Source organism: Diceros bicornis, unplaced genomic scaffold, assembly GCF_020826845.1.
Source record: "Diceros bicornis minor isolate mBicDic1 unplaced genomic scaffold, mDicBic1.mat.cur scaffold_73_ctg1, whole genome shotgun sequence".
Taxonomy (NCBI): domain Eukaryota; kingdom Metazoa; phylum Chordata; class Mammalia; order Perissodactyla; family Rhinocerotidae; genus Diceros; species Diceros bicornis.
The window spans coordinates 1633185-1658017 of NW_026691615.1; the positions used below are offsets into that span (position 1 = coordinate 1633185).

Sequence of the window (24833 nt, forward strand, 5' to 3'; positions counted from 1 at the left end):
TCTCCAGGCTCAGGACCAGGTCCTGCCTCCATGTCCCCCCTGGGATGGATGGAGCTAGGAAGACCGGAGCCCCGGGTCTGCAGCCCCCCAGCCGCCCCATGCCGCCCCAGGCCCAGGCAGGAAGCCAAGGGGAAGAAGATGCGAGGGGAAGGAAGGGGCCCAGGGCTCTGGAGGAGGAGACACATGTGGGGGAAGAAGTCGGTGGAGGCCCCTCCCCCATAGCCGGAATCTGGGGGGTTCAAAGAAGTCAAAAACTTGAGGCCCCCTGTCGGCCACCCAGGGGCTTCCTAGCCACCCCGCAAGACCTCCACAGGGTCCCTTCGGGGGGCTTGAACCCCAGTGGAGTCAGCCTGGGGCTGGGGACTGTTAACCCTAAGTTTGCCAATTCTCAGCCTCGATGTGGGTTAACTCAGAGCCTATTAACCCATCCCTGTTAAGCTTGGGTGGGCGATTCCAGACCCTCAGAGCGTTACCACCCCCGACACCGCCCCTACACCCCCTGTGCCAGCCCCAGTCGGGAGCATATTCTCCTCTACATTGCCGGCCCAGAGGTGCAGTGCATCGCCCCCCCGGGGTGCCCGCCCGGGGTGCCCCCCGCCTCCCACCCTCGACACCCCAGCGGGCGGCGGACTCACCTGGGACATCTGGGGGCGCAGGTTGACCTCGCGCAAGTTGATGGCGTGGGGCATCAAGTTGTTGAGTAGCTGGCACAGGAGGACCCCATCCCGAAGGGCCTGTGCCAGCTCGCACACCTGGGCCCCATCCCAGGTCACGCGGTGGCTGGGAGGCAGCACGCGGCACTGGATCAGCCAGTGGGTACACTGGCGCCACAGCTCCATGGCGGCTGCCTTCCCGGGCCGGCCCGCACACCCTCGAGGCCTCCACCGCCGGCCTGCCCTCCTGCCTGCCTGTGCTAGCTAGCTCCCACTATCACTTCCTCTTCTTTGCCTGTAACTGTCGCCCTGTGAGGGGGTGGAGGGGGAGGAGCCGTGGGGGGTGGGAGGGCAGGGGGAGCACCTGCAGCCCAGCCCAGCCCCTTCCGCGCTGGACCTCCCTCTCTGCCCTTCACCAACTCAACACAGGCTGGGCTGCTGGGAGTGGGGGGCTGCAGGTGGAGGCAGGCTAACCGGATGGAGGCCTGCTCCCGTCCTCCACAGCCAACCTATGAGCACCCCAAAATCCACCCTCCTCTCACTCCTCCCTCCTCTACCCCCATCCTGGTCCAGCCCCCATCATCCTAGCCTGGACCAGTGCAGTCTCCTCCACCCTGGTCCCCGGGCTCCCGTCCTTGCCCCCACAGTCTGTCCTCCCCGTAGCAGAGGGCACCAGTGAGCATCTGAGTCAAGTCTTGATGTCCCTCCTCTTCTCACAGCCTACCTCATTCGGGGTAAAAGTCCTCCCTGCAGCCCACAAGGCCCTGCACGACCTGCCCCATTCCCTCCCCACCCTCCCCGCCTCCCTCTCTCCCCCTCGCTCACTCTGCTCCAGCCACACAGGCCTCTTCAATGTCCCTCCAATACACGATCCTGCCCCGGGGCCTTTGCACCTGCTGTTCCTCTGCCTTAGGCAACTTCATGGCTAGCTCCTTCACTTCCTACAGGTTTTTGCTCAATGTCCCCTTCTCATGAAGTCTTCCCAAACCTCCCCATTTCAAATCACAGCGATCTTCCCTACCCCTTCACACCCTATCCCACCTCCCTACGTTAAGCCTTGATCACCGTCCGACAAATCTGATACTTTATTATACTTATTCCTTTATTGTCTATTTAGAAATTTGTGTCTCTTACTTGCTGCTGGATGCCCCCCCTCTCGCCCCCCAGCACCTGGCACATATACATGCTCCATAAATAGCTGTTGAATGAATAAATGGTTGAAAGCTCTGTTGGCTCTACCTCTGACATTTTTCCCAAATCCATCCATTTGTCCCCACGGCCATGGCCACCACCGTCTCTCTCCTTACAGAGTTCAATAGTGTCGTTCGTTAATTTATTCGTTTAGCAAACGTTTACTGTCTCCATAGCCCTGATCACTATCTGAATCATCTTGTCTACAAGGTCTCTCTCCCCACCTCCGCCCGGCTACACTGTGAGTACCGTCACCTCCCTTCTCCATCTCTCTTGGTACCCACCGTGGGTTGTTTTTGGGGTTTTTTTGTAATTCTTATAACCACAAGGGGGCGCTAGACCCCTTCACTGGACATACCCCCTGCCCTCTGACTGTACCAAGACTAGGCGGGAGGGGGTCAAGGGAAAGACACTCCCCTCAGCCCCTCTTGAGCCTGGAGTCTCTTCCACATTGGCGGGGGTGGGGGTGGGGGTGGGAAAACCCAGCCTGGAAATGCCCAGCTTTGCGATCCTACAGGCACTCAAACTTTTCATCCCCCAGCATCCTTGGCTCTCTAGGCGTCAATCTCCTCATCTGCAAGATGGGAGACAGTACCCTTCACTGTTTAGAAATACGGTAGGGATCAGAGATGATGGAACTGCAAAGGCGAAGGCGAGGAAGACAGGATGACGCCCCAGGGCTCCGGGTTTGCCTCCCACCTCGACCCCTCGCAAGCCGCCGGGGCAACTTGTGCAAATGGCTGAGCCGCCCCAGGCCTCAGTTTCTGCCTCTGGAAAATGGGGGTGATGAAAACAGTCGCTACCTCATTGAGAAGTCTGTGTAAAAATTAAATGCGCTGAGGCAGATCAAGCAAGCAGAACGGTGCTGGCATACAGTAAGCGTTCAATAAATGTTGGCTGTGGCTACCGCTTTCAATACCGTTGTTACTGGGATGAGCCTTCGATAAACGTGGCCAGAGAGTCGTCTCTTTCGATCCAGACGCCCCCAACCTTTCTTATGCTTGTTTCCAGGCCTCGCGACGGACGCCCCCTCCCCGCCTCCTTTCCTCCCAGCTGGGAAACCACCTGAATGTTTCCCTCCCCATGTCCCCCCAGAGTCTAGCTCAACTCCATCGTGCTGTCACTGGAGGAAGCGGTCGTGTGTTCCCGCATCTGTCTCCACAAAACCTGACATTCGGCTGGGGTTCCTTTCCCGGAAACCCCGGGGGGCGGCCTGGAGGAAGCGCACCCCTCCACGTCACAGCTGCCGCCACCCCCTGCCGAGCGAGAGAGCCCGTAGGGGCCGCCCGGCCCCCGCCCGGAACTCTGGGGGACCAGGAGAGGAGACATCACTCTCCCCCGTCCCAAGGGGCCAAGGGTGCGAGGGCCAGCCTGAGGGCAACCGAGGGGCCGAACTCTCAGGGGAGGGGCTAGGAGAGGAGCCTGGAGCTAAGTGGGCGTGGCCAGTCGGAGGAGGGCGGGTGACGTTATAAAGGGGCGGGGCCCACTGGACCGGACGCACGGAGTTCCCAAGGGGGCGTGGTCTACGGGGAAGGAGGTGTCATCTAAAGGGGCGTGGTTAGCGCAAAGAAAGGTTCTAAGGGGGCGGGGCGGGAACGAGGGGGCGGGGCTATAGCCTGGGTGGTTACAGTTGGAGGCGGGGTCTGAAGGGGGCGGGGTCTGTAGGGGTGTGGTTTCCAGGGGCGGGGCCAGGTGCTTGGGCTCTGCTGCCACCAGGCGCGTCCGGGGAAGGCCGGACCTGGCTGGGGCGGGGAGGGAGGGGCCCGGAGCCGCAGAGCCTCAGGCTTCGGTCCGGCCCCAGCCTCTCGGGAGCTCCGCGGGTCCCGGCCCAGGTGAGTGAGGGGCCCCGGGCGGATCCAGGACCAGGGAATTATTGGGGTGAGGAGTCCTCTCTTTTCCAGGTGGGACCACCTGCTCGCGGGGAGGATCTGGGCGTCTGTCCACGCGCGTCCGCGAACGCAGAAGGGGTCGCCAAGTGCCTGATTGGGTCGCCGTGCGTCACGCCTGTCCATGTACCTGGGCGTACCTGGGCGTGCTCCTCTAAGCGTGTTTCCTGTGCAACACGGAAAGCCGCCTTGCTTCCACTTTTGCCTGAGCGATCTTTGTAGACCACAAATAAGACGGTGTCCCTCCCTCACTTAAAACCCTGCCTTCCATGGCCCCCATTCCATCCCACTAAGGTGAAAATTCGGGGTCCATCAGTTCCTGCACGGTCTCACCCCTGCCGGCTTCCCTGACCCCACTGCCCTCTCCATTCAACTCCGTGCTCCATCCCGCCTCCCAGCCTTTACGCTTGCTGTATCTTCCACCTGGACTGCTCTTTCTCCAAATCTTTGCATAACTGTCTCCTTTCCTTTGCTGTGGTCTCAGCTCCAATGTCACCTGGTGGGACAGACCTTCCTGGCTACGCCAAAGTAGCCTGCCCCCTCCAGCCTTCTTTTTCACAGCTCCCAGTTTCATCACCTTCTTCGATTACTCTTAGACATTATCTTCTTCATTCATTGTGTGCTTGTTTGTGAGTGTCTTGCCCACCAGACGGCACAGGGCAAGGCCTCCGTCTCATCCATCGTTTTATCTCCAGAGTCTAGAACAGGGCCTGGCATTCAGTCAGGGCTCAGTCAGTGTTTGCTCAAGGTCCAGTCTCAGTCTCTGTGTCCACCTGTGTCCACGTGCCCACGTGCAGGTGGCTGCCCCCCTGCAAATGTGTGCACATGTATGTGGTCTGTAGGGCATGAATAATCCCCTCCCTCCTGTCTCCGTGCTTACCCCTACCCCACCCCCTCTCCTGATTCTGCCCCCTTCCTCCTTTTCCTGCCCAAATATCCAGAGATTATTCCAAAAGACATAGAGCAGGAGAATGATTTAGTCGGCCTGTGGCTGACCTGTGCCCACCCTGAGCTCCCTCCGAACTAACCAGAGCCTTGTCAGTGGTGCACCTCCACACCCACTCAGGGGGGCATGAGACAGAGGTACCTGGAATTGGGGGACTCTTAAGATGAAGGCCTGTCCTGGTGCAGCTGACAAACAGGAAGTATACAGGCTTCCAGGAGACACACCTGGCACTCAGGTATGCAGTGCCTAGAGCCAGCTCCCTGCCCCTGAAGCCACCTAGGGCTGGTCTGGGAACTTCCTGCCCTTTTCAGGCGCTCAGCCTGGGCTGACTCAGGACATAAGAATCCCGGTGCTATTTCTCTGCAGACCGCTCCAGGCTCAGAAAACCTTGGGGGGTAGGGGGCAGTGAGACGCAGACCCCCTCCTTCCCTCCCATCCCCCCCAAGGCGAATTTTCTCCACCAGCCACTTGACACACACAGGGCCTGAGGCCTGTGAGATGATCATGGGAGTCCCAAAGTATCTGAGACCTAAATTTGACCATAATAATAGCGAAATGTGTCGGCTCCAAAAATATAAGAATCTGCAAATATAAAATTGCTGTTTGCTGACATTTCTACAAAAATGTGACCCTTTAACCTCCTTAAAAATGGTGTTCCAGGGGCCGGCCCGGTGGCGCAAGCGGTTAAGTGCGCGCGCTCCGCTGCGGCGGCCCGGGGTTCGCTGGTTCGGATCCCGGGCGCGCACCGACACACTGCTTGGTAAGCCATGCTGTGGCGGCGTCCCATATAAAGTGGAGGAAGATAGGCACAGATGTTAGCCCAGGGCCGTCTTCCTCAGCAAAAAAAGAGGAGGATTGGCGGATGTTAGCTCAGGGCTGATCTCCTCACAAAAAAAAAAAAAAAAAAAAAAAAAAAAAATGGTGTTCCACTGGAAAGCCAGGTATGGGTTAGATTTTCTTACATCCTAAGAATGCTGAGTGTGCACAAAGATTGCTAAGAAGGTATGGACATTAGTCAAGTAAATACTCCCCAGCCCAGAATGTTCTCTCACCCAGAGAGCCACCTGGCTCACTCCCTCAAAATCCTTCCAGTCATCACTGAGTGACACCTTCCTGGGCCACCCTATGGAAATTTTTTTTTTCCTATAGAAAAATTTAACTGCACCACTTGAATCTTCATATCCCATCACTGGTTTCGTTTTTCTGCTTAGCTCTCTCTGATCTACTCCTCCATCCACTTATTTGTTTTCTTAACCACCGTCACGCCCCCTAGACTGCAGCCTCCCGAGGGCAGGGATTCCCATCTGTTTTGTTCACTGCTGGGTCTCTCGTGCCTAGAATAGTGCCTGGCACACAGCGGGCACCCTGTAAATATTGGTTTGAGAGAATTAATTAAATTTCTACCAAACATAGCATTATGTGATCTGTATAAAAATGGCGTTACTGTACATTTGAAAGCAATGCATAGGTGTTCTCCCTTTGCAAGAATCCCAGTGAATGCATGACTGTTTCCATTAAATCACAGCCAATTCTAAATTAAAGTTACTCATAGCCCGATTTTATATATATATATATATAAATGTATATATACATACATACATATATACATGTATATAAATGTAAATAAATATATATATATAAAATCTGGCATATGTTCAATCTGGCATAGATATATAAATATATCTGGCATAGATATGTAAATATAAATATCTGGCATATTTATATATTTGGCATAGATATATAAATAAAATCTGACTGTGAGTAACTTTAATTTAAAATATAATATGTATTTATATAATATAATAAATAATATATTTACAAATATATAATATATATATTCATATAGTATGTATAAAAATTTATATTATATATATTTATGCACATACATATACATACTCTGAGAGAGAGAGCTGCATTTTAAGGTTGATAGGATGTGGGCTACTGTCTCCAAAACCAAGAGGAACATGGAAGGGCCGACCCAGCCACTCAGGAAGCAGGAATAATTGTTCCCATTTTACAGATGCGGAAGACTGAGGCCTGTTGACAGTACAGAGCTCAGCCCCTGCACCCTCTGCCCCCAAGAACTCCATGCAGGTGCCACAGGATGGAGAGGACTTTGCTGGCCAACCCTGGTACCACGGCCCACTGTCCCGCCAGGTATGGCTGCCTCCTGCAGGGCCTCAGCACCATCTGATGGGGAGCCTGTCATGCCCCTGACTTACTGGGGACTCCTGGGTCCCAGATGAGGGACTTAGGGTCAAGGTCTGTTGGAGGGGGTAGCTGGGGGACTGGAGACTGTCTTGAAGCTTGGTTGGTGTGGCACGTCACTCCTTATACTTAAATTATCGCTTTCTTTGGGATGGTGTTGAGGAGGGTGATGGAGATGGAAGAGGGTCTTCATGCCCCCTCAAAACACCCCTTGGCTCTGCTTGTCTCTCTCTCTGGGTCCCAGGCACCTGTGGCCACCAGGGCCCCATCTCCCTCTCACTCCATGCCTCCCCACCCTCGTCTCCAGCTCAAGTATCACCCCCAGGAGTGAAATCATGAGAGGCAGTGTAGATTAGTGGTTAAAAACCCACACGCTAGCGCCAGACATCTTGGGTTCAAATCCCAGCCCTACAATTTACATCCTGTGTGACCTAGGGCAAGGTATTTGGCCTCTCTGGGCCTCAGTTTCCCCATCTGTAAAATGAGGATCATGGTACCTACCTCTTAACCTTGCTAAAGGATTAAATGAGTTCATGTGTTTTACACCTAAAGCAGTGCCTGGCATATAATAGGGCTCGACATGTGTCCACTGCATGTATTGTTCAGGCCCCAGCCCCCATCACCAGCTCTGCCTTGTCTCTGGCGTCATGGCCCTCAGCCCCTGTTTTAGCACCAGCCACCACAGCTGGCATAAAACTGCTTGAGTATTTTTATAAAGGAGGATTTATAGGTCACAATCTGTTTGGAAGGATCCAGCTAATGGCTTTTCTTGAAGCCACATTTGCATAGTAAGCCCAGTGCCTTTACTCAGATTGCAAGTTGCATTAGTCAGCGTTGGCTATCTGCTATAACAAACATTCCCAAGATGTCAATCAGTCAATCAGGACCCAAGCCCTTTTCATCTTGTGGCTCTGCCATCCCCCAGGGCTTTGGGAATATCAGCTGACAGATAGGGGACAGAACCTGTAGGATTGTGCAGGAGGGTTTTATGGGCCAGGTCTGGACATTCCCCTCATCCCATTGGCCAGATCTTGGCACATGATGACTCTAACTGCAAGGGAGCCTGGGAAATGTAGTCCAGAGGTATGCCCATGGGAAAAGGGAAAATGGTTTGGTGCAAAACTACCCAGTCTCTCGGGTGGCTTTTCCTGAGTTGGGGAGTGGAGGTAGGGAGTTACTGTTAATTGCTGATCTGGGCTCATGCCTAAGCCCTCTGCTCCCTGTCCTCCATCCCCAGAAGGCAGAGGCCCTCCTTCAGCAAGATGGTGACTTCTTGGTTCGTGCATCTGGGTCCCGTGGGGGCCACCCTGTGATCTCTTGCCGCTGGCGGGGCTTGGCCCTCCACTTCGAAGTGCTCCGTGTGGCCCTGCGTCCCCGGCCAGGCCGGCCCACAACACTCTTTCAGCTGGAGGATGAACGTTTTCCAAGCCTGCCCGCCCTGGTTCGCAGCTACGTGACCGGCCAGCGTCCACTGTCCCAGGCCACAGGGGCTGTGGCCTCCAGGCCTGTGACGCGGCAGGGGCCTGTTCGACGCAGCTTTAGCGAGGACACCCTCCTAGACAGCCCAGCTCAGATAGAGCCGCTCAGGTGCTCTCTAGCTCCTTCTGTCCCAATGACACCCAACACCCCCGGGGTTTCTCCACCTCGGAGCTATCGACATTTGCAGATGGATCATTCTTGGTTGTGGGTGGCCTATGCATTGCTGGATGTTGAGCAGCATCCCAGGTCTCCATCCGCTAAATGCCAATAGAATCTTCCTTGCCCCACCCTCCAGTTGTGACAACCAAAAAATGTCTCCTGACATTGCCAATTGTCCCTTGGGGGTAGAGCACCATAGTTGAGATGCACTGGACCTGAGTGACTGGAGGTAGGGGTTTCTGGGCATCGGTGGGGGCTTCCCTGATCAAGGTAGGGCTACACATCGTCCCCATGTCTGTCCCCCAGGGCTCGGAAGTGGAGTGACAGTCAGCCTGCAGGCTTGGAGCATATGGGACAGTCAAGAGAAGGTGAGGGTCTACCAGGACAGCACACAGCTCAGAGATTGCTCTGCCACTCACTGCCTGAGCGATCTTGGGCATGTAACTTAACCTCTTGGAAAATGGCGACAATAATGCTCTTAAAGTTGTCACCGTGATTTAAAAACACACAGGAACTTTGCAGGTGCTTAAAAATGTGGGTTTATGATTATTCCAAGAAGCCCTATGTGTTCCAACCATGGCTGACCTCTCTAACAGCTCCTGCCGCATTCCCTCTTCACTCCAGTCACACAGTCTTCCTTTCAGTTGCTGGAACCTTTCATATTTGTTCCTGCCTCAGGGCCTTTGCACTTGCTGTTCTGGCCATTGGAAAGCCCATTCCCCTAATCTTTTCCTGACTGACTCCTTCTCATCTAATGTGAGTTCCTCAAAGCTGCTGACCCTGACTATCCTACCTAAAGGAGGACTCCCCCTTCCTGTCTGTTCCATCTGCCCCATCTCCTCTGCCCCCCTCATTCAACATGAGCCCTCACTGCATGCCAGGCACCATCCTAAGTGCCGAGACACATCAATGAACAAGAAAGACAAAGATCCCTGCTCCAGTGGAGCCAACATCCTGCTAGAAGAAGACGGATCATGAACAACAAAAATATGTCAATTACGTATGTTTGGGGGTAAAAATTAAAAGCAGAACAGAGTAACGGCGATTGGGAGTATAGGGATTGGAATGAGAATGACAATTTTAAGTAGCAGTCAGGAAAGGCCCAAGGGAGAATGATCTGAAGGAGATGAGGGAAGGAATGATGTGGATAACTGGGGGTGAGAGGTGGCGCAGGCAGAAGGAACAGCCAGCACAAAGGTCCTGCGGTCAGAATAAGAGTTTGAACTGCTCCTTCAACCAAAACGAGATGAGTGTGGCTGAAGCAGTGGGAGTGAGGGGAAAGTCAGAGAGAGATCTGAGGCTCAGATTGTGAGGGCATTTTTGGCTACTGTGAGGACTTTGGCCCTCACTCAGAGTGAACTGGGAACCATGGGAAGGTTTTACACCCCATTAACAGGGTTTATTTAAAGACTTGCTAAATATAGTCTCCCAAAAGTCTGGGTTCACTTTTAAGTTCTAATAACCTCAGAAGTAAACAGGCCACAAACTTAACAGAAGACATCATCTGAAAGTTTGATAAATTCAGTTTCTTTGATGCTCATGTAGTTTTTGTGAATTTCAAATAATCTATTTTTTATTTTAATCTTGTACGGTCAAGGCTTACCATCTTCAATCAGAGGGGCAAAAACAAAGACTTCAAATTTAAAATGTAGTATTCAGAATTCGTAAAACTACGTAAGTGTCAGAGAAACTTCATTTTCAAACCGTTGGTAAGTGTGTAGCATTTATACCGGCGAAGTTGTTAAAATTTGAAGCTACACCAAGATAGGTTGGGATACCCAATTTTTGGCTGAATAAGCGGATAAACCAGGAGGGTGGTAGGCCATGAAGCCCCCCGACCCCACCCAGCTATATTCTCTGTGTACCCCTTTCGCCCCCCTTGGATGACCCCTAGGAGCCTCCGCTGTGCCTGCATCTACCCTGCCTCGGACGGGTAGTGATCCTGTGTTGCTGAAGACCCCAGCTCCCCTCGCATCCATTGCTGACAGCCTCAGGGCCTCCGATGGGCAGCTTCATGCCAAGGCACCAACCAAGCCACCTCGAACACCCTCCCTGATGCTGCCCGATGCCTCTGGACGTCCCCCCACGTACTGTGAGCTGGTGCCCCGAGTACCCAGTGCCCAGGGAACACCCGCTGCCCACAGCCACCCACAGCCAGAGGCCCTATGGTGGGAGGCTGAGGAGGAGGAGAAGGAGGAAGAGAACAGGTGTTTTTCAAGACCACAGGCTGAGGTCTCCTTCTGCCCCCCTGACAACCCCTTCTGCATGCTGGGCCCCCAGAACCGGCCCCTGGAACCTGAAGTCCTGCGTACTCTCCGTGGGCTGTTCCTGGAGCACCATCCTGGGAAGACTGCACTCCACCTGCTATTGGTGGATTGCCAGGTGAGTCCCTCCTCCCCAGGCAGGGGCTGAAGCCAGAGCAGGGCCTAATGCACCTCACACACATATACTCACTGCTCACTTATCCTTCCCACTCCCTTCCACCCGCCTCTAGGCCACAGGCCTCTTGGGAGTGACCAAGGCCCAGCGGGACGCCATGGGGGTCCCCTCTGGCCTGGAGCTGCTCACCCTTCCCCATGGGCACCGCTTGAGGTTGGAACTGCTGGAGAGGTGAGCCAGCCACTTGGAATCCCCAGGGTCTCCAAATCCCCCCCCCATTCACGGCCCCCCAGGGACGAGGGGGGATGGGCAATGCCACCTCCTGTGCCCCCTCACCCCCGCATTACAAACCTCCCCACTGCCCCCAGACCCTTGCCCTCCGCCTCTGCAGGCACGAGGTGCTGGCGCTGGCCGGGGCGCTGGCGGTGCTGGGCTGCGCGGGGCCTCTGGAGGAGCGCGCGGCCGCCCTGAGGGGCCTGGTGGAGCTGGCGCTGGCGCTGCGGCCAGGGGCGGCGGGGGACCTGCCCGGACTGGCCGCCGTCATGGGCGCCTTGCTCATGCCCCAGGTGCGTGGGAAGCAAGGCTGGCGAGGAAGCCCGAGCGTAAGTGATGGGGACGAGCGGAGAGGAGGCAAGCTCAGGTCTCTTCCCCCAGGTGTCCCGGCTGGAACACACGTGGCGGCAGCTCCGAAGGAGCCACACCGAGGCTGCGCTGGCCTTCGAGCAGGAGCTGAAGCCGCTGATGCGAGCGCTGGACGAGGGCGCCGGTAAGGGGCATCATTTGGACCCCCACACCAACTCTAACCAGAATCCTACTCCAATCAGAGGCCCCGCCCCCTTCTTCCTATGCCCCGCCCTCACTCTGTCCTAGGCTCCGCCCCCTGCCCTTGTCCCGGCCCTTGACTCAGGTCCAGTTCTGTGCTAGGCTCCAGCCTCTGAGCCTGTTCCCAAACCCCTCCCCTTGCTTCGGCGCTAGGCTCCACTGTGGCCCTATGTTCTGCCAACTGTGTCCTAAGCTCGGTCCTTTCACCATAGGCTCCTCCCTCTTCGCCCTAGGCCCCGCCGCTCTGTGCCAGGCTCCCTCTTAGACCCCATCCCTAGGCCCCGCCCACACGGTCATAGGCTCCGCCCAAGCCCTAGGCCCCGCCCCCTGCGCTAGGCTCCGTCCTGGTCCCACGCCTAGGCCCCGCCTTGACTCTGTCCTAGGCTCCGCCCCGGCCCTAGGCCCCGCCCCCTGCGCTAGGCTCCGTCCTGGCCCCACGCCTAGGCCCCGCCTTGACTCTGTCCTAGGCTCCGCCCCGGCCCTAGGCCCCGCCCCCTGCGCTAGGCTCCGTCCTGGCCCCACGCCTAGGCCCCGCCTTGACTCTGTCCTAGGCTCCGCCCCTGCCCTAGGCCACGCCCTTGACCCTGTTCAGCTCTGCGCTGGGCTCCAGCCTCAGAATCTGCCCCAAGCCCCTCCCGTCGCTTCTGTCCTAGGCTCCGCCTCGGCCCCATATCCCACCCTCTTCACCCTAGGCCCTGCCCCTTGCCCTCAGTCCAGCCCAGCCCAGCCCTTTCCCCCCGCAGGACCCTGCGACCCCGGCGAGGTGGCCCTGCCGCACGTGGCACCCGCGGTGCGCCTGCTAGAGGGCGAGGAACTCCCGGGGCCGCTAGACGAGAGCTGCGAGCGGCTGCTGCGCACCCTGCACGGGGCGCGTCAGATGGCCCGGGACGCGCCCAAATTCCGCAAGGCGGCGGCCGGGCGCCTGCGAGGTGAGCGCCCCCACTGCGCCCGCTGTCAGAGGGTCCCGACTTTAGGAGCACCCCGCATGCTCTAACCGGGTCCCAAAAACCCACCGAGCTAGGGACTAGAGACTCCTGCCACGCCTCCCAGAGTCCCACCCAAATTGGGACAGCCCCGCCCCCAGAGGGTTCTCGCCCCAAGCAAGCGCTGCAACCAGCAGTGTTGGCGGGAATAGTGCCTTCCACGCCAAAAGGGGCGGCCCCGCCACCAGAGCCACGCTCCTACCCAGGGACGAGGTCTTACTCCCACTCTCCCATCTGGGATGGTTTTGCCCCCTGGGAACCTCGATCCCCCCAAGAATGCCCAGCTCCCTCCAAAATGAGTCCTTCAACCTGATAGGAGAACAGCGCCCCCACTGCGCTCAGAGCCACTCTTCCGTCCTGTTCTGGGGCAGCGCAGCCTCCAGAATCCCCTATCTGGGTCATTCCCGCCCTCGCTGGCGACCTTAGCCCTCCTCTCGCTCCCACATGGCCCAACTTCCCTTCGCATTTGCCGCGCGGGGCGGCCCGGACCCCAAATCCCGCCCCTGGGGCGGCTCCATTTTCAGGCACTGCCCCTAAGGTGGGCCCCCCAGCATCTCGCCCATAGAACAGACCGCCCCCATGCACCCTGGCAGAGCCCACCTCCACCCCACTCCTGCAGACTCGGGAGCCCCCGCCCCCAAGCCCCGCGCAGTCGTCCAGAGTGCTTGGAGCTGAAACCCTCCTGGCCCCTGCTGGGTCAAAGTCCCCAGGGAAGGCAGGTGCGGGGAGGGGCGAGGCAGGCGCCAGGGCCACGCCCCCAGCCCGCCTGGCCCTGCTTCCAGGATTCCGTCCGAACCCGGAGCTGAGGGAGGCGCTGACCACTGGCTTCGTGCGGAGGCTGCTCTGGGGGAGCCGGGGCGCGGGGGCGCCCCGTGCCGCGCGTCTCGAGAAGTTCCAGCGCGTCCTCAGCGTCCTGTCGCAGCGCCTGGAGCCTGACCGCTGAAAGCGCAGACCCCCTTCTTCACCCTGCGACACCCAGGCTTCAGGGGACCCCGGCGGGAGACCAAGAAGTCACCCCAGGTTGTTCACACAGCCAAAAGGGATGGGGACCCGCATCCTGCCTCACAGAAGGGAGGGAGGCCAGGTTTGCAAGAACCCACCCTATTACCCCAAAATGGACACGAATCTTGGAGCTGGGGCAGCTTCCAGCGCACTAAAGTCCCGGGTGTCTGGAAGTTCTGGATACCCTCTCCCACTCCCCACCCCACCCCTACGCACACATCCCACAGTGGTGAACCTGTGCCTTTTAATGATAAGAGAACTAGCAGATCTGTAAGAAGCCAGCGTTCAAATGTCTTTAAAATGCTCTGTGACTTCTAGCAGATCACTTGACCTCTCTGTGCCTGCCTTCAACATGAAAGTAAGATTGTATACTTTCGAGGGGTTATTGTGGGGATTAAAACTCCACATTTAAATGTGTTCCTGGGTGGAGAATGCCTGGCACACAGTAGGTGCTCAGTAAACCCTATCTGTTCTCAGTAAGCTGCTATGAACACCAAAGGGACGACGTCTGGCACCCTTCTCCCTATACTAGAGTCACAGACAAGCACCAATCCCAGGAAGGGGCAGCGTTTGTCCCAGGTGTGCCCAAGTTCACCTCCCTTAGTCATTCCCCGTGTGGCCCGTCAGGCAGGTGGTATTTGAATGTCCAGCCCCAGTATGTAAATCTAATAAGGCACAGACTCCAACAGCTTTATATAACTTTTTTTTATATATAAAACAAAAATGGCCCTAGCCGAGCGGCAGGAAGAAAAGATTTGAAACATGAGTATGTACATCGATGGTGGAAGGCACAGTGGATCCATCTGGGGTGAGGAGTGGGGTGGGGGCCAGCAGGTTACACAGGTCTCAGCCGAAGCCACCGGGGGTGGAAATAAAGTGCGTAGGTCCTGGGGCCCCCCGTGGCCCAGAAGCAGCAGCCAACAGCCCCCTTCTTCCCGCCTCGGGCAGGTCTCAGTTGAGTGTGACCCGGAGGTAGGAGGTGGGCACATAGCCCTCGCCTCCCTGTTTCCGTCTGACTCGGGTCCAGCCGTCGCCCTTGTCTTCTTCCATGAGACTGAGGTCTTCACCCTCGGCCATGGAGATGGTGCCCTCGCTGGACCCTGTCATGGGGTGGTGGTGGGCTCAGGTCTGCTTCAGGCGAATTTAAACAAAACCGACCCAGACACCCCTCCCCCCACAAAGCAACTCATGGGCCACCCAAGTTGTCCTCACCTTCAAAATGGTAGATGGCCACACAGTGACCTATGGGGGATGCGGGCTCCTCCTCAAAATCCTCATCGAACTCCGTGTAGATGGGGGTGTCCTGACTTTCCTCCGAGGGGGGCTCTTCAGAGCTGGTTGGGGAGAGCAAGGCAGGTAAGGAGGACAGGCCTCCCGGGTCCCAGGGCCGGATCCACTTTGGCCTCCTTGCTTACCTCTCCTTGTTGTCCTGTGATGCGTTGTTGTTGCTGCTGCCGTCTGGGGGGGCACTGGCTGGGGGGTCTGGAGGCCGGACGTGCCGGCCCAGGCTGTTCCCCCGGTTGCTCAGAACCCGGCTCTCAGCTTCTGCCAGCCAAGCCTGAGAAGGGGGGACTACACTGTCAGTTCCAGGGCAGGGCTCCGGGGTCAGCCTACTCTGGATCCGGAGGTTCCCTGAGATCATCCATGCACACCCAAGGCTGTGATGAGAAACAGCTGGAGTCCCCCCGACACCACCCTGCCCCCCAACACTCCCCCGGGCAGTGACTCAGCCAGGCCCGCGGGCCCCCGCCCCTCCCCAGGGTCTTCCCTGACCTCATACTTCTGCACGTCCAATTTCAGCCGTTCGATGTTGTTCAGAGTTTCTGTGATCCGGGGCTCCAAGCTGGCAGGATCCCCCATCTGGGGCGTCTTCTCGTACACATCCTTCATTTTCTTCAGGGCTTCCCTAGGACGAGACAGACAGACAGACGAGAAGGAACAGCCCCATGTGATTTAACAAGCAAAAAACATGGGCTTTGCTTCAAGAAGCAAATAACAAGATAGGACAGTGGTGAACACTCGAATGCTGGTGCTTCAGTGTGTGGGGTCAAATCCCAGTCTGGGTACTTCCTAGTTGTATGAGTTTGGCCTAAGTTATTGAAACTCTGTCTCAGTATGCTAATCTTGAAAATGAGGATGATATATCTACCTCATGTGAGTGGCTGTGAAGATTAGAACAGTGCCTTTATTTATTCAGACACATATTGAGTACCTACTGCATATCACGTACTGTTCCGGGCATCAGAAATATGGCACTAAACAAGATAGTCAGGATCCTACATCTGCTCAGGCTCTCAGGAAAACTTGGGAATTCCAGCGAATCCATGTGAAGCATTAGGAATAATGCCTGGCATACAGTAAGCACTCTATAAATGCTAGACGTTATTATTATCACATCTATATATACAGGCAGTAATGGTTACAAGCATAGATCTTTGCAATATGTCAAACCTGGGTTCAGCTTCTTTCCAGTCCTAACAGCTGGTGCCTGTTACAGATGAGGAAACTGAGGCACAGACAGGCAAAACAGCTGGAATTTGAGGCCAGTCTGTCCTGACTCCAGAGCATGCAGCCAAAGCCTTAACCCCTGCACCATAAAAACTCAGCAGCTACAGAGTTCTGAATGGAACTTGACACCAATAAAAGCCGTTTTGTACAGGAGGTTCTGTGCAAATGGCAAAATATAATTTGGCCGCCTGTCCTCAAGTGGCAAACATTGTTCCTATTATGTAAGAGCACTGGGAAGAGGATCTTGTTGCCTGGAAAGACTGAGTAAAGATTTCCTTTTTTTATTCTGGCAGATTTTTTATTGTTAAGGTTTTAAGGGTTTGAGTTATTAAATGAATAACCATATGCTTTTTTTTTTTCTTATAATGTGGTGAATGAGATGGATAGATTTTTTGATATTGAACCATCTTTGCATTACTGGGATAAGACCCAACGGAACATGATATATTTTTTTGAAGTCTTTTTTTTTTAATTATTTTTTCTTTATCATGGTAAAATATACATAACATAAAATTTCCCATTTGGACCTTTGTTACGTGTACAGTTCCACGGCATTAAGTACATTCACATTGTTGTGCAACCATCCCCACCACGTGGTGTGTTATTTTTTAATACGTCATTGTATTTGCTTGGCTACGATTTTGCGCCTAAGATTATAAGTGAAGTCAAATGAGCCCGTAATTTTATTTTCTTGCATTCTTGCTAACTGATTTTGGAACTGAGATTCTACCAGCCTCTTTAATGAGCTGGCGGCTTTTACTCTTTTTCTGTTTGCTGGAATGACTCATAGAAGATGGGAAGTAACTGTTTCTTATACATGTGGTAACAGTATAAGATGGGAAGTAACTGTTTCTTATACGTGTAGGAATCACCTGTACAACCATCGGGGCCTGGGGTTTGCTGGGGGGAGATTTTTGAGGACCATTTCAATATAATTCATTGATTATTTTACTTTGTTCCTTACTTGCCCACCCCCTTACCTTACCTCTGGTCGACCTCCTTCTGTAGCTCCCGATTACGTTCTTCCAACTGGTGCTGAAGCCGCTTTCTCTGCTGCTCTGGAGGCAAGTGGCTAAAATCCTCAGTCACCACTGTCTGTAAGGTGGGAAGGGGACTGAGTTTGGGATCAAGGAGGCTGAGCTTCCAGGCTCCAAGATATTCCTAAGACACACAAGTCCACCTTCCTCCCCACCCAAGGTTCTTGGGGGGCAAAGCCATGCACGGAGCGAAGCAGGTCCTGGTCGGGCAATGGGAGGAGGGGACCCAGCCAGCGGCAGGAAGCGAGCCCAGGGTCCCGCCACCCGGCCGCTGGGCGGGCTGGGGCTGCCCCCTCCTCCTCCCCCGCTGGCCTCACTTACCCCACGGCTGCCTCGAAGGCTGCGGAAGGATGCTAGCCGCGGTTTGACCGACTTACTGATCTCACTCAGTATGGCCAAGGGGTCGAGGCCGGAGCGGGGGGACGGGGGTCCGTTAGGCATTGCCGAGGGCAGGGGGCCCCCCAGGGGGGAGAGGGGTGGGGGACGCGGCTACCGACGGGGGCCGGGGAGGGGATGGATCAGGAGGAGTGGGAGGATGGAGAGAATAAGGATGGACGGACGGATGGACGGACGCAATAAAGAAAAAAGGAAAAAACAAAATGGAGAAAAGAAAAAAAACGGTAAGAAAACCACAACTCAAGATCCACATCACACACAGAAAATGCATGCAGAGAGCAACACAAAAATCTGGGAGGTGGCAGGGAGGGCATTAGACTGTGAGCCAGAAGGCCAGATCCCTCCCTCACCCCCATATGTCCCAGGTCCCCTGCATCCTACGTCCAGTACCTAGAATGGGACCTGGGGGTGCAGGGAGGCCCATGTTTGTGTCCCCCCAGCTTTCTGGGCTCACAGTCCAGAAGGTGGAGGGAGATGCATGCAGGAATCAAGGTCTCAGACAGGTATGGGGCCACAGAGGTCAAGCGCAAGCTGAGAAAGGGGTCAAAGGCATGAAATATCAGATGGGTTACAGGTGGGGCTTAAGCCGGGGCGTGCACGTAGAAATTAAAGAGTATCAAAGAATATATCAAGAGGGACCAGGGGTATAAAACAGAGTAAAAGGCATAAACGTCGGGGAGTGTCGAAGGTGTAAACCAGGGGTGTCCAGGTATGTGCTTGACATTGAAAGCCAAAAATCCCCAGAAAAAACAGCCTGAGGGTCAGGGACCCAGGGACCCATCGGCAGGACGGAGAGACACTCGGGGTGTCCCGAGGGCCAGCATCCCGCGCCCTCGCCCAGCCCTGAATCCCACAAGCAGGTCTGCTCCCAGCATCCTGAGAAACAGCAGAGAGACGCCACGGGTCCCCCTCCCACCCCCCCCTCCGCCTCGGGGGACTCCCAGGCCAATCGCCCGGCGGCCTTCCTTCCCTCCAGCCCGGGCTGGCAGCCAAGAGGAAAATTCCTGCCCGGGACTCAGCGTTCCGGCAGCTACGGCTGACTCAGTGGGGGCCCCCGCTGTCCCTGCTCACACCCACACCCCCACCCCAAGGGCCCCGGCCCCCACCTTGTTCTTCTTGCTGAAGGGCCAGCGTTTGGCACGGCTGCGGCCCGGGCCTCGGAGCTCAGGCCGTCCATCGGAGGGGGTACCCAGGCTGCTGTCTGAGGGCGCGCGGTTCATGGGCTGGCTGAAGTCTTCGAATTCCACGTCGCCAGGGCGGGCAAAGCCTGACTTGTGCAGTTCGATGAGGACCTGGGAGTCCTGCGGGGAGGGGACGGCGGGGGGACAGTGAGGGGTAAGACAGGTGTCTAGCCCTCGGGATCCTCCTTCTGCCCACCCCGTGGTCACTGGCCCGCGACCAGGCACCCACATGCTTGGCATCCACGGCATCCGCAGCCACCTTCATGCCCTCTAAACACTTGGCGATGATGGGTACCACCTGGAGCTCAGCCTCTGACAGGAGCCCGTACCCAGCCCCCAGGTGGGTGGCCCGGCGCTCATCCATGTCTTGCAACTTCTGTGGGGACAGGGACAGAAGTGCTAACGGAGGGGGCGGTAGCAGAATGAGTCACTCCGCAAACATGATGGAGATCCACACTGGCCCCAGCCCCAAGCCCAGTCTGGTGGGGAAAACACAGAATCGAGCACAGAGACTTCCAGCCCAGTGAGGTCAGGGGAGAGACACAGGGCTGGGGAGATTTCAGAGGGGACTTGGAGGACCGCCCTCTTGCCTAGGGAGTTGGGAAATGCTTCTCAAAGGAGGTGACAACGGAGCCAGGGCTTTGAAGAAAAAGCAAACCCAGCATAGTTACTGCCAGTCCCAGGGTTGGAGCAGAGAGTGGAATACGCGGCTGAAACAGAAGAGGGGAAATTCAAGACCCTTCAGAGCGGTTGTTGGTGCTGGGGCTTTGAAGAATGAATAGGAGTTTCAAAAGGAAAGAAAGATATCCCTGGCAGAAAAAAACAGCTTGAGTAAAGGCAGAGCTCACTGTTCCTATTTGTTTCTAATTCCCTTTCAATTTAGAGACTGGAACATTGCAGCTGGGGTTTTGACAAATGGGTAGGAGTTGGTGAATTTGGGGGTTTTTTGGGAAGGTGGGGCTGGGGGCTTGGAGCACTCACATCAAATATCTGGGGCATCTGGGAAAAATAGAAGTGGGCCTGGTCTCGATTGAAGCGCTGTAGTTGGGCCGCGTACTCATTTTTGCTTTCTTCTGCCATGTGACTCCGAAGGTGGGCTTGTTGCTTGGCCTGAGGAATATCGGGGAGGGGGTTCCTGCCAGGTTCTGGCCCCGTCTCACCCTGACTGACCCCCAAGCCTGTCCCAGACCCCACAAGCACCTTCTCCACATCAGCCTTGGTGGCGTTGATATCCTGGTCTAGCCGCTCAGCCGTCTGAGCCGCCTTTTCCGCCTCCCGGCAGTCTCGCTCAAATTTACGCTTACTCTGTATTGGGGACAGAACCACAATGAAGGAGCCCCCGTCCCCGAGGTAGGGAGGTGGGAAACCACGGTTTCAGGGAATGGAGGAAGTCACCTAGCAAATGTGGGACAAAGGGCACACTGGAAACCCACAGACAAAGGAGGAAGGTCCGTGGATCAGGGGCCAGAACCACCCTCCATGCCCACAAACTCACATTCTCCAGCTGTTTGAAGCCACTTTCCAGCTGCTGTTGGGCCCGACGGCCTTCCTGGAAGTGCTATGGTAAGAGAAGCCATAAGCTCACCTGGGTTGCAGCAGGAACCCTCCAGAAGTCCCAGGGGTGGGGGGCGGGAATCACTCACCATCTTTCTCTCCTGTTTCATCTCCTGCGAGTACTTAGCCAGCTCGAGACACACGCGGACGCTGAGGTTCTCAGCCACCAGCTCCCGCTGGCCCGCAAAGTCGTTTACCTCCTGTAGAATTTGCACGAAGGACTGATGCTGGCTGAACCTGGGGACAGGTGGGACGGACACTCATTCAGAAGCAAAGATAAATTCGGGTCCACATCCCTGACCCCCAACCCCAGAGTGATGCATTTCGGAACTCAGAATTTTTCAGGTTTTAGCAAGGGAATACGATGCTTATACCACTTTTATGCATGACCCCAGTGGTTGGGCGGCATCCTGCAATCAAACACCATAAATATTTTTGCAGTGAGAGGTATTAATATTCACACTAAGTGGGATAAAAACGACGACCGTAATGAACGTAATTACCATCAAGTCAGTTCAGGTCAGAGGTTGCCTCCAATCAAGTTGCTGGAAAAACTTTTGATGTCTAGAGCTTTCTGGATTCTGGAACCCAGGATGCAGAATAAAGTGAAATGTTCCTACGCACTTACTACAGACTGGGCACTGTTTTAACCCATTATCTCGGTTAATCTTCCCTTGAGCCCTACAAGGTCATCGTCATCATCCCCATTTCACAGATGAGGAAAACAGAGGCACAAACTCACTTGCCTAGAGTCTATCATTTAGTAACTGCTGGAGTCTCCCTCATGTATTAGGCGGGGGAAAACAGAAGCTTGAGTCAATGGCCCAAAGCAGTTAGGGTAGAAAGTAGTGGATTTAGGATTCCAATCCAGGTAGCCAGACCCTGCAACCATGCTCTTATCTCTAGGTAGGAATTGAGGTGAAAGGCGAGGGACTTGCTTGGGAGGCTCAGCCGAGGAGGAGGAACTAGAGCCCACACCCCCTTCCCACCCCAAAATCTAGCCCTGCATCCCCTCTCCATCCTTACTTGGACTCAGGGTCATCTTTGGCAGGTCTCTTGGGCAAATATTTTTTCACCAGGTTCCTAAGGGGAGAGAGAGACAGGAAGGCTGAGCCCCCAGCCCTCCAACGGCTCCCCCAAGCCCCAGGGCGCTCCCACCCTAGGGTCTCACCGAAGCTGTTTGGCATAAGCCTGTTCCACCTCTGTCCGCTCTTTCACGAACTTCACGTATCTGTCCAACAGGTCCAGCCCCCACTGGGTGTGCCGTTCGAGCACCTCAAACTGATCCTGGCCGGAAGGAGGACGAGGAAGGGCCGGGGTCAAGACCTTGGGACCCCATGGCCTGCGGACCAGGCGCCCCGGCTGCCTCGAGGCTCCAGCTCCGAGAAGGAGTGACTTCCCGGCCCCGCCCCGGCGCAGCGCGGGGGGAGACAGGAAACCGGCGGGAACCCCCTCCCCTTCCCGGGAAGAGCCAGGGAACAGGGGCGGGGCCCCAGCCGGACGACAGGGTCCCCGTCTCCGGACAGCCAAGCGGGGTGTGGAATGGGGCAGGGCCACTCCCCCTGCCCCAGCTCTTCTAATTCCCCCCAGATTCCGGAAAATCCGGCCGGCCCGGCGTGAGTCAGGGCCAGAGGGGCAGGGTTCCCTGCGGCTTGGGGGCCCCAGAATGGCCAGGCAGCAGGCACCAGGTCCCCCAGGTCGCCATGCTTCGCCGGGTCCCCCGATGGGTGACTCAGTTTCCCCTACTGACTCCACTGCACCTCCAAAAGAAATTCCAGTGTTGAGGGAGGGAGGATCTGGCTACCTCGCTACACCCAGGAACCCAGGGATGCCACCGCCTCCAGAAAGAGGAGGGGACAGAGGTCCCGGCTAGGATAGGGGGAAATTCCTGGGGCTTCCTGAGCTGAGGTTAGAGGCGGCCTGGGGGCGGCCCCTCCCTGGCCTGGGGCGGGCAGGGGGAGGGGGCTGAGGCCGAGCCTTGCAGCCCCCTCCTCCCCCAGAGGGTCCCAAGCCCCTAGGTGTTGATTAGAGGCGACAGAAAGGGCGGTCAGGACTTCTAGGTCCCACGTGGGGTTGCAAGTGGCCAGAGGGTCCCCTCCCCCCCACCAGCCAGACAGGCGGGCGGCGGGCAGGGACCCAGGGGCCGTAAGATAAGCCGCTGGCCCAGCCAGGACGCTCAAAATAGGTGACCTCGCCCGGCCGCCCCGGCCTGGTCCCAGGACTTCTTCTGGGCCCTCCTCACTCTGCACCCCGTGCCTCAGTTTCCCTACGCCGCTCCTGCAAGGTCGCCCTTTGCCCCCGGGCGTCCTGAAACGCCCTGGGACACTCCGAGAGAGGGCGGAGAGCGGAGACTCCAAGGATCGGTGGAAGCGAAGGCGCGGAGCCCCCGCTAAGCTACTACAGGGGCAAAGTTGGGGGGTCTGGACCTCAGGAAGGGGGAGCTCGGAGCCGGACCGATAGGACTCACCCACAGCTCGGTGCCCCAGTCCATGCTGCTCCCGCCGAGGCCGCAGCCGCGCCCGGTCCCCGCCGCCCGCCGCCACCCGCCGGGAGACTCAGCCCAGGGCGGTGCTCCGGCCCCGCCCCGACCCCGCCCACTCCCCGCTAGGCCACGCCCCCAAAGGCTCAGCCACGCCTCCACCCCGCAGAACCCAGCACAGCGCCCTAAAGGTGGGGCCCCCGAGGAGGCGGGGCCCGGCGGACGCTCCGCCCCCTTTTAAAGGAACGTGGCCACTGGACCGACCCCTTAAAGGACCCCCACCCATTTTCGAAATCCCCCGGGCACCTCTTATCCTCCCCACCCCTGCCCCGCCCCGAACTGTTCCTCCTTCCCTCTTTCCAGTCAACCATTCCTTAAAGGGCCAAGACACTAAAACTCCAACCCAAGAAGTCTTTCCCCCACCCCGTCGCAGAGAGAACCTGAGGTCACCCGGCTCTTGCGGGCCGGCCCGGCTCCAGAGCTCTACACTCGTCTCACTAATGGTCTGGTCCCTCCGGCCACAGGGCGGATGGGAGGACTTCGATCCTGTCCAGGACGCGCCTCTGCCAAGGCCGGGTCCATTAGCGCCCCCACCGCATCCTGCCTCTCCCCCCCCCCACCCCCCCGAAAATCGCCGGGAAACTGAGGACGGGCCGTCCTTGGAGCGCCCGGCCCAGGCCTTTCCCCAGCTCCCATCCAGTTCACGCTTGCACCTGCCCAGTTTCCAGTCGCATCCATTAAGGCCCAATCAGGTTTAATTGTCTGCACAGACTCTGGGATTCTAACTCCGTCTCCGCACCTCCCCCCAGATACTCGAGCCCTGGGGCTTGGAAGTCTGTCGCCTCCCTCATAAAAGTCTGTTCACACTTTGTTAATCCCTTTGAGGCACTGGGATGAAAGGGCAGAGGTCCCAGCAGCTCCCACCCTCACTTTCTCCTGCCTTTGGTACTTTGTGGCTACAGAGGTGACAGACGCCCTGCTGGGGCTGGGGCCCCCAGGTCCCCGGGGAGGAGTAGGCTCTGAGCCCCCAGGCTCCCAGTACACAGACTGGTGAACCTAGGAGGATAGCTCCCTGGAGCTCACACTGGGACAGATGGCTCTGCGGGGACCTGGCCCCCCCTGCTGGTGGCTTCTGAGCTAGGAAACCTCAAGGTGCAAAGTGGGCTGTGCTCCAGAGGCTGGGGATCAGATGGAGTCAGGGACTCAGCTTGGGATTAGGGTCTCAACCCTGGTCTCCAACTCAAACCGAATTTCGGATTCATCCCAGATCGCCACCACAGCTGGGATGGGGTCTCAGAATGGGGTCGCAGGCTTAGCAGCGGGTTCAGCAATCCAGTTGGGGGTCTGGGACTCAAACTAGGGCCTAAGGGTCAGGGCTCAGTCCAAGTAGGGGGCTCAACCAGAGACTGAGGCTCAGTGTAGGTCGAAGGTCAGAAAGAGGTGGGGGAGTCTGGGTTTCAGGCTGAGGTCTGGGCGGAGTTGCAGAGAGGTTGTTCAGCCCAGCCCGGGGTCAGGGTTCAGCCCATAATCAAGCCCAGCCTGGGATCTGCAGGTGGGCCTCCAGTTGCCTCACTCTGGGATAGGAGGTTCCGCCTACGGCTGGGGACTCAGCCTGAGGTCATAGGTCATCCTATGGTCAAGAGTTAGCCTGGGGCCAGGTTTAGGCCTCTCGGTGGATCAGGAAGATTAGGAGAACAGGACAGGCCGCAGCAGATGCGTGTGTTTACCAAAAGCCTCAGTTCTGGCTGGGAGCCACATCCCAGGGATAAGACGGGGGATGTCGGTCCTTGGGGATACTGGGAAGTGAAGTTTATTGACTGCCCTGTTGCGCTGCATTCTGGGTAATGTAGTCTCGGATCGGTCTGTCAGTTAAGCGTGGATTGAGGAATTCCGCTTCAAGGGCCGGATATCGGATCCATCACAATTGGTTAGATGGACTGTTCATCAAATTACATCCGGAACAATATTCC

At 56.6% G+C, this 24833-nt stretch overlaps 3 protein-coding genes across 6 annotated transcripts in view; 1 reads left to right on the forward strand and 2 right to left on the reverse strand.

Annotated features, from left to right (window-relative positions):
• VAV1 (vav guanine nucleotide exchange factor 1) overlaps positions 1-1198 on the reverse strand; it is a 59700-nt gene extending 58502 nt beyond the window's left edge. The window contains exon 1 of one of the 2 annotated variants that reach the window (XM_058537985.1): positions 636-1198. In XM_058537985.1, the coding sequence (XP_058393968.1) occupies positions 636-839 (204 nt within the window). In that variant the 5' untranslated portion in view covers positions 840-1198. The remainder of the gene's footprint in view (positions 1-635) is intronic. The other variant, XM_058537984.1, reaches the window with a different exon arrangement.
• A 2414-nt stretch (positions 1199-3612) lies between these two features.
• Positions 3613-14535, forward strand: SH2D3A (SH2 domain containing 3A). Of its 2 annotated transcripts, XM_058537979.1 has the most exons (10): positions 3613-3676; positions 6697-6833; positions 8122-8471; positions 8829-8890; positions 10417-10904; positions 11017-11132; positions 11293-11467; positions 11556-11667; positions 12467-12652; positions 13489-14535. In XM_058537979.1, the coding sequence occupies exons 2-10, from the start codon at positions 6765-6767 to the stop codon at positions 13647-13649; spliced, it is 1719 nt and encodes a 572-aa protein (XP_058393962.1). In that variant the 5' UTR covers positions 3613-3676; positions 6697-6764; the 3' UTR covers positions 13650-14535. The 2 variants fall into 2 exon arrangements, with proteins under 2 accessions (XP_058393962.1, XP_058393963.1); XM_058537980.1 differs by lacking the exons at positions 3613-3676; positions 8122-8471 and having other exon boundaries at positions 6781-6833; positions 8829-8896; positions 10420-10904.
• Positions 14536-14641: 106 nt separating this feature from the next.
• On the reverse strand, positions 14642-22911 carry TRIP10 (thyroid hormone receptor interactor 10). Of its 2 annotated transcripts, XM_058537981.1 has the most exons (14): positions 22852-22911; positions 21556-21671; positions 21411-21467; positions 20474-20621; positions 20326-20388; positions 20031-20135; positions 19812-19940; positions 19060-19206; positions 18756-18950; positions 17202-17311; positions 15482-15614; positions 15124-15266; positions 14921-15042; positions 14642-14808 (listed from the first exon to the last, which is right to left on the reverse strand). In XM_058537981.1, the coding sequence occupies exons 1-14, from the start codon at positions 22873-22875 to the stop codon at positions 14660-14662; spliced, it is 1641 nt and encodes a 546-aa protein (XP_058393964.1). In that variant the 5' UTR covers positions 22876-22911; the 3' UTR covers positions 14642-14659. The 2 variants fall into 2 exon arrangements, with proteins under 2 accessions (XP_058393964.1, XP_058393966.1); XM_058537983.1 differs by lacking the exon at positions 19060-19206.
• Between the last annotated feature and the right edge of the window lie 1922 nt (positions 22912-24833).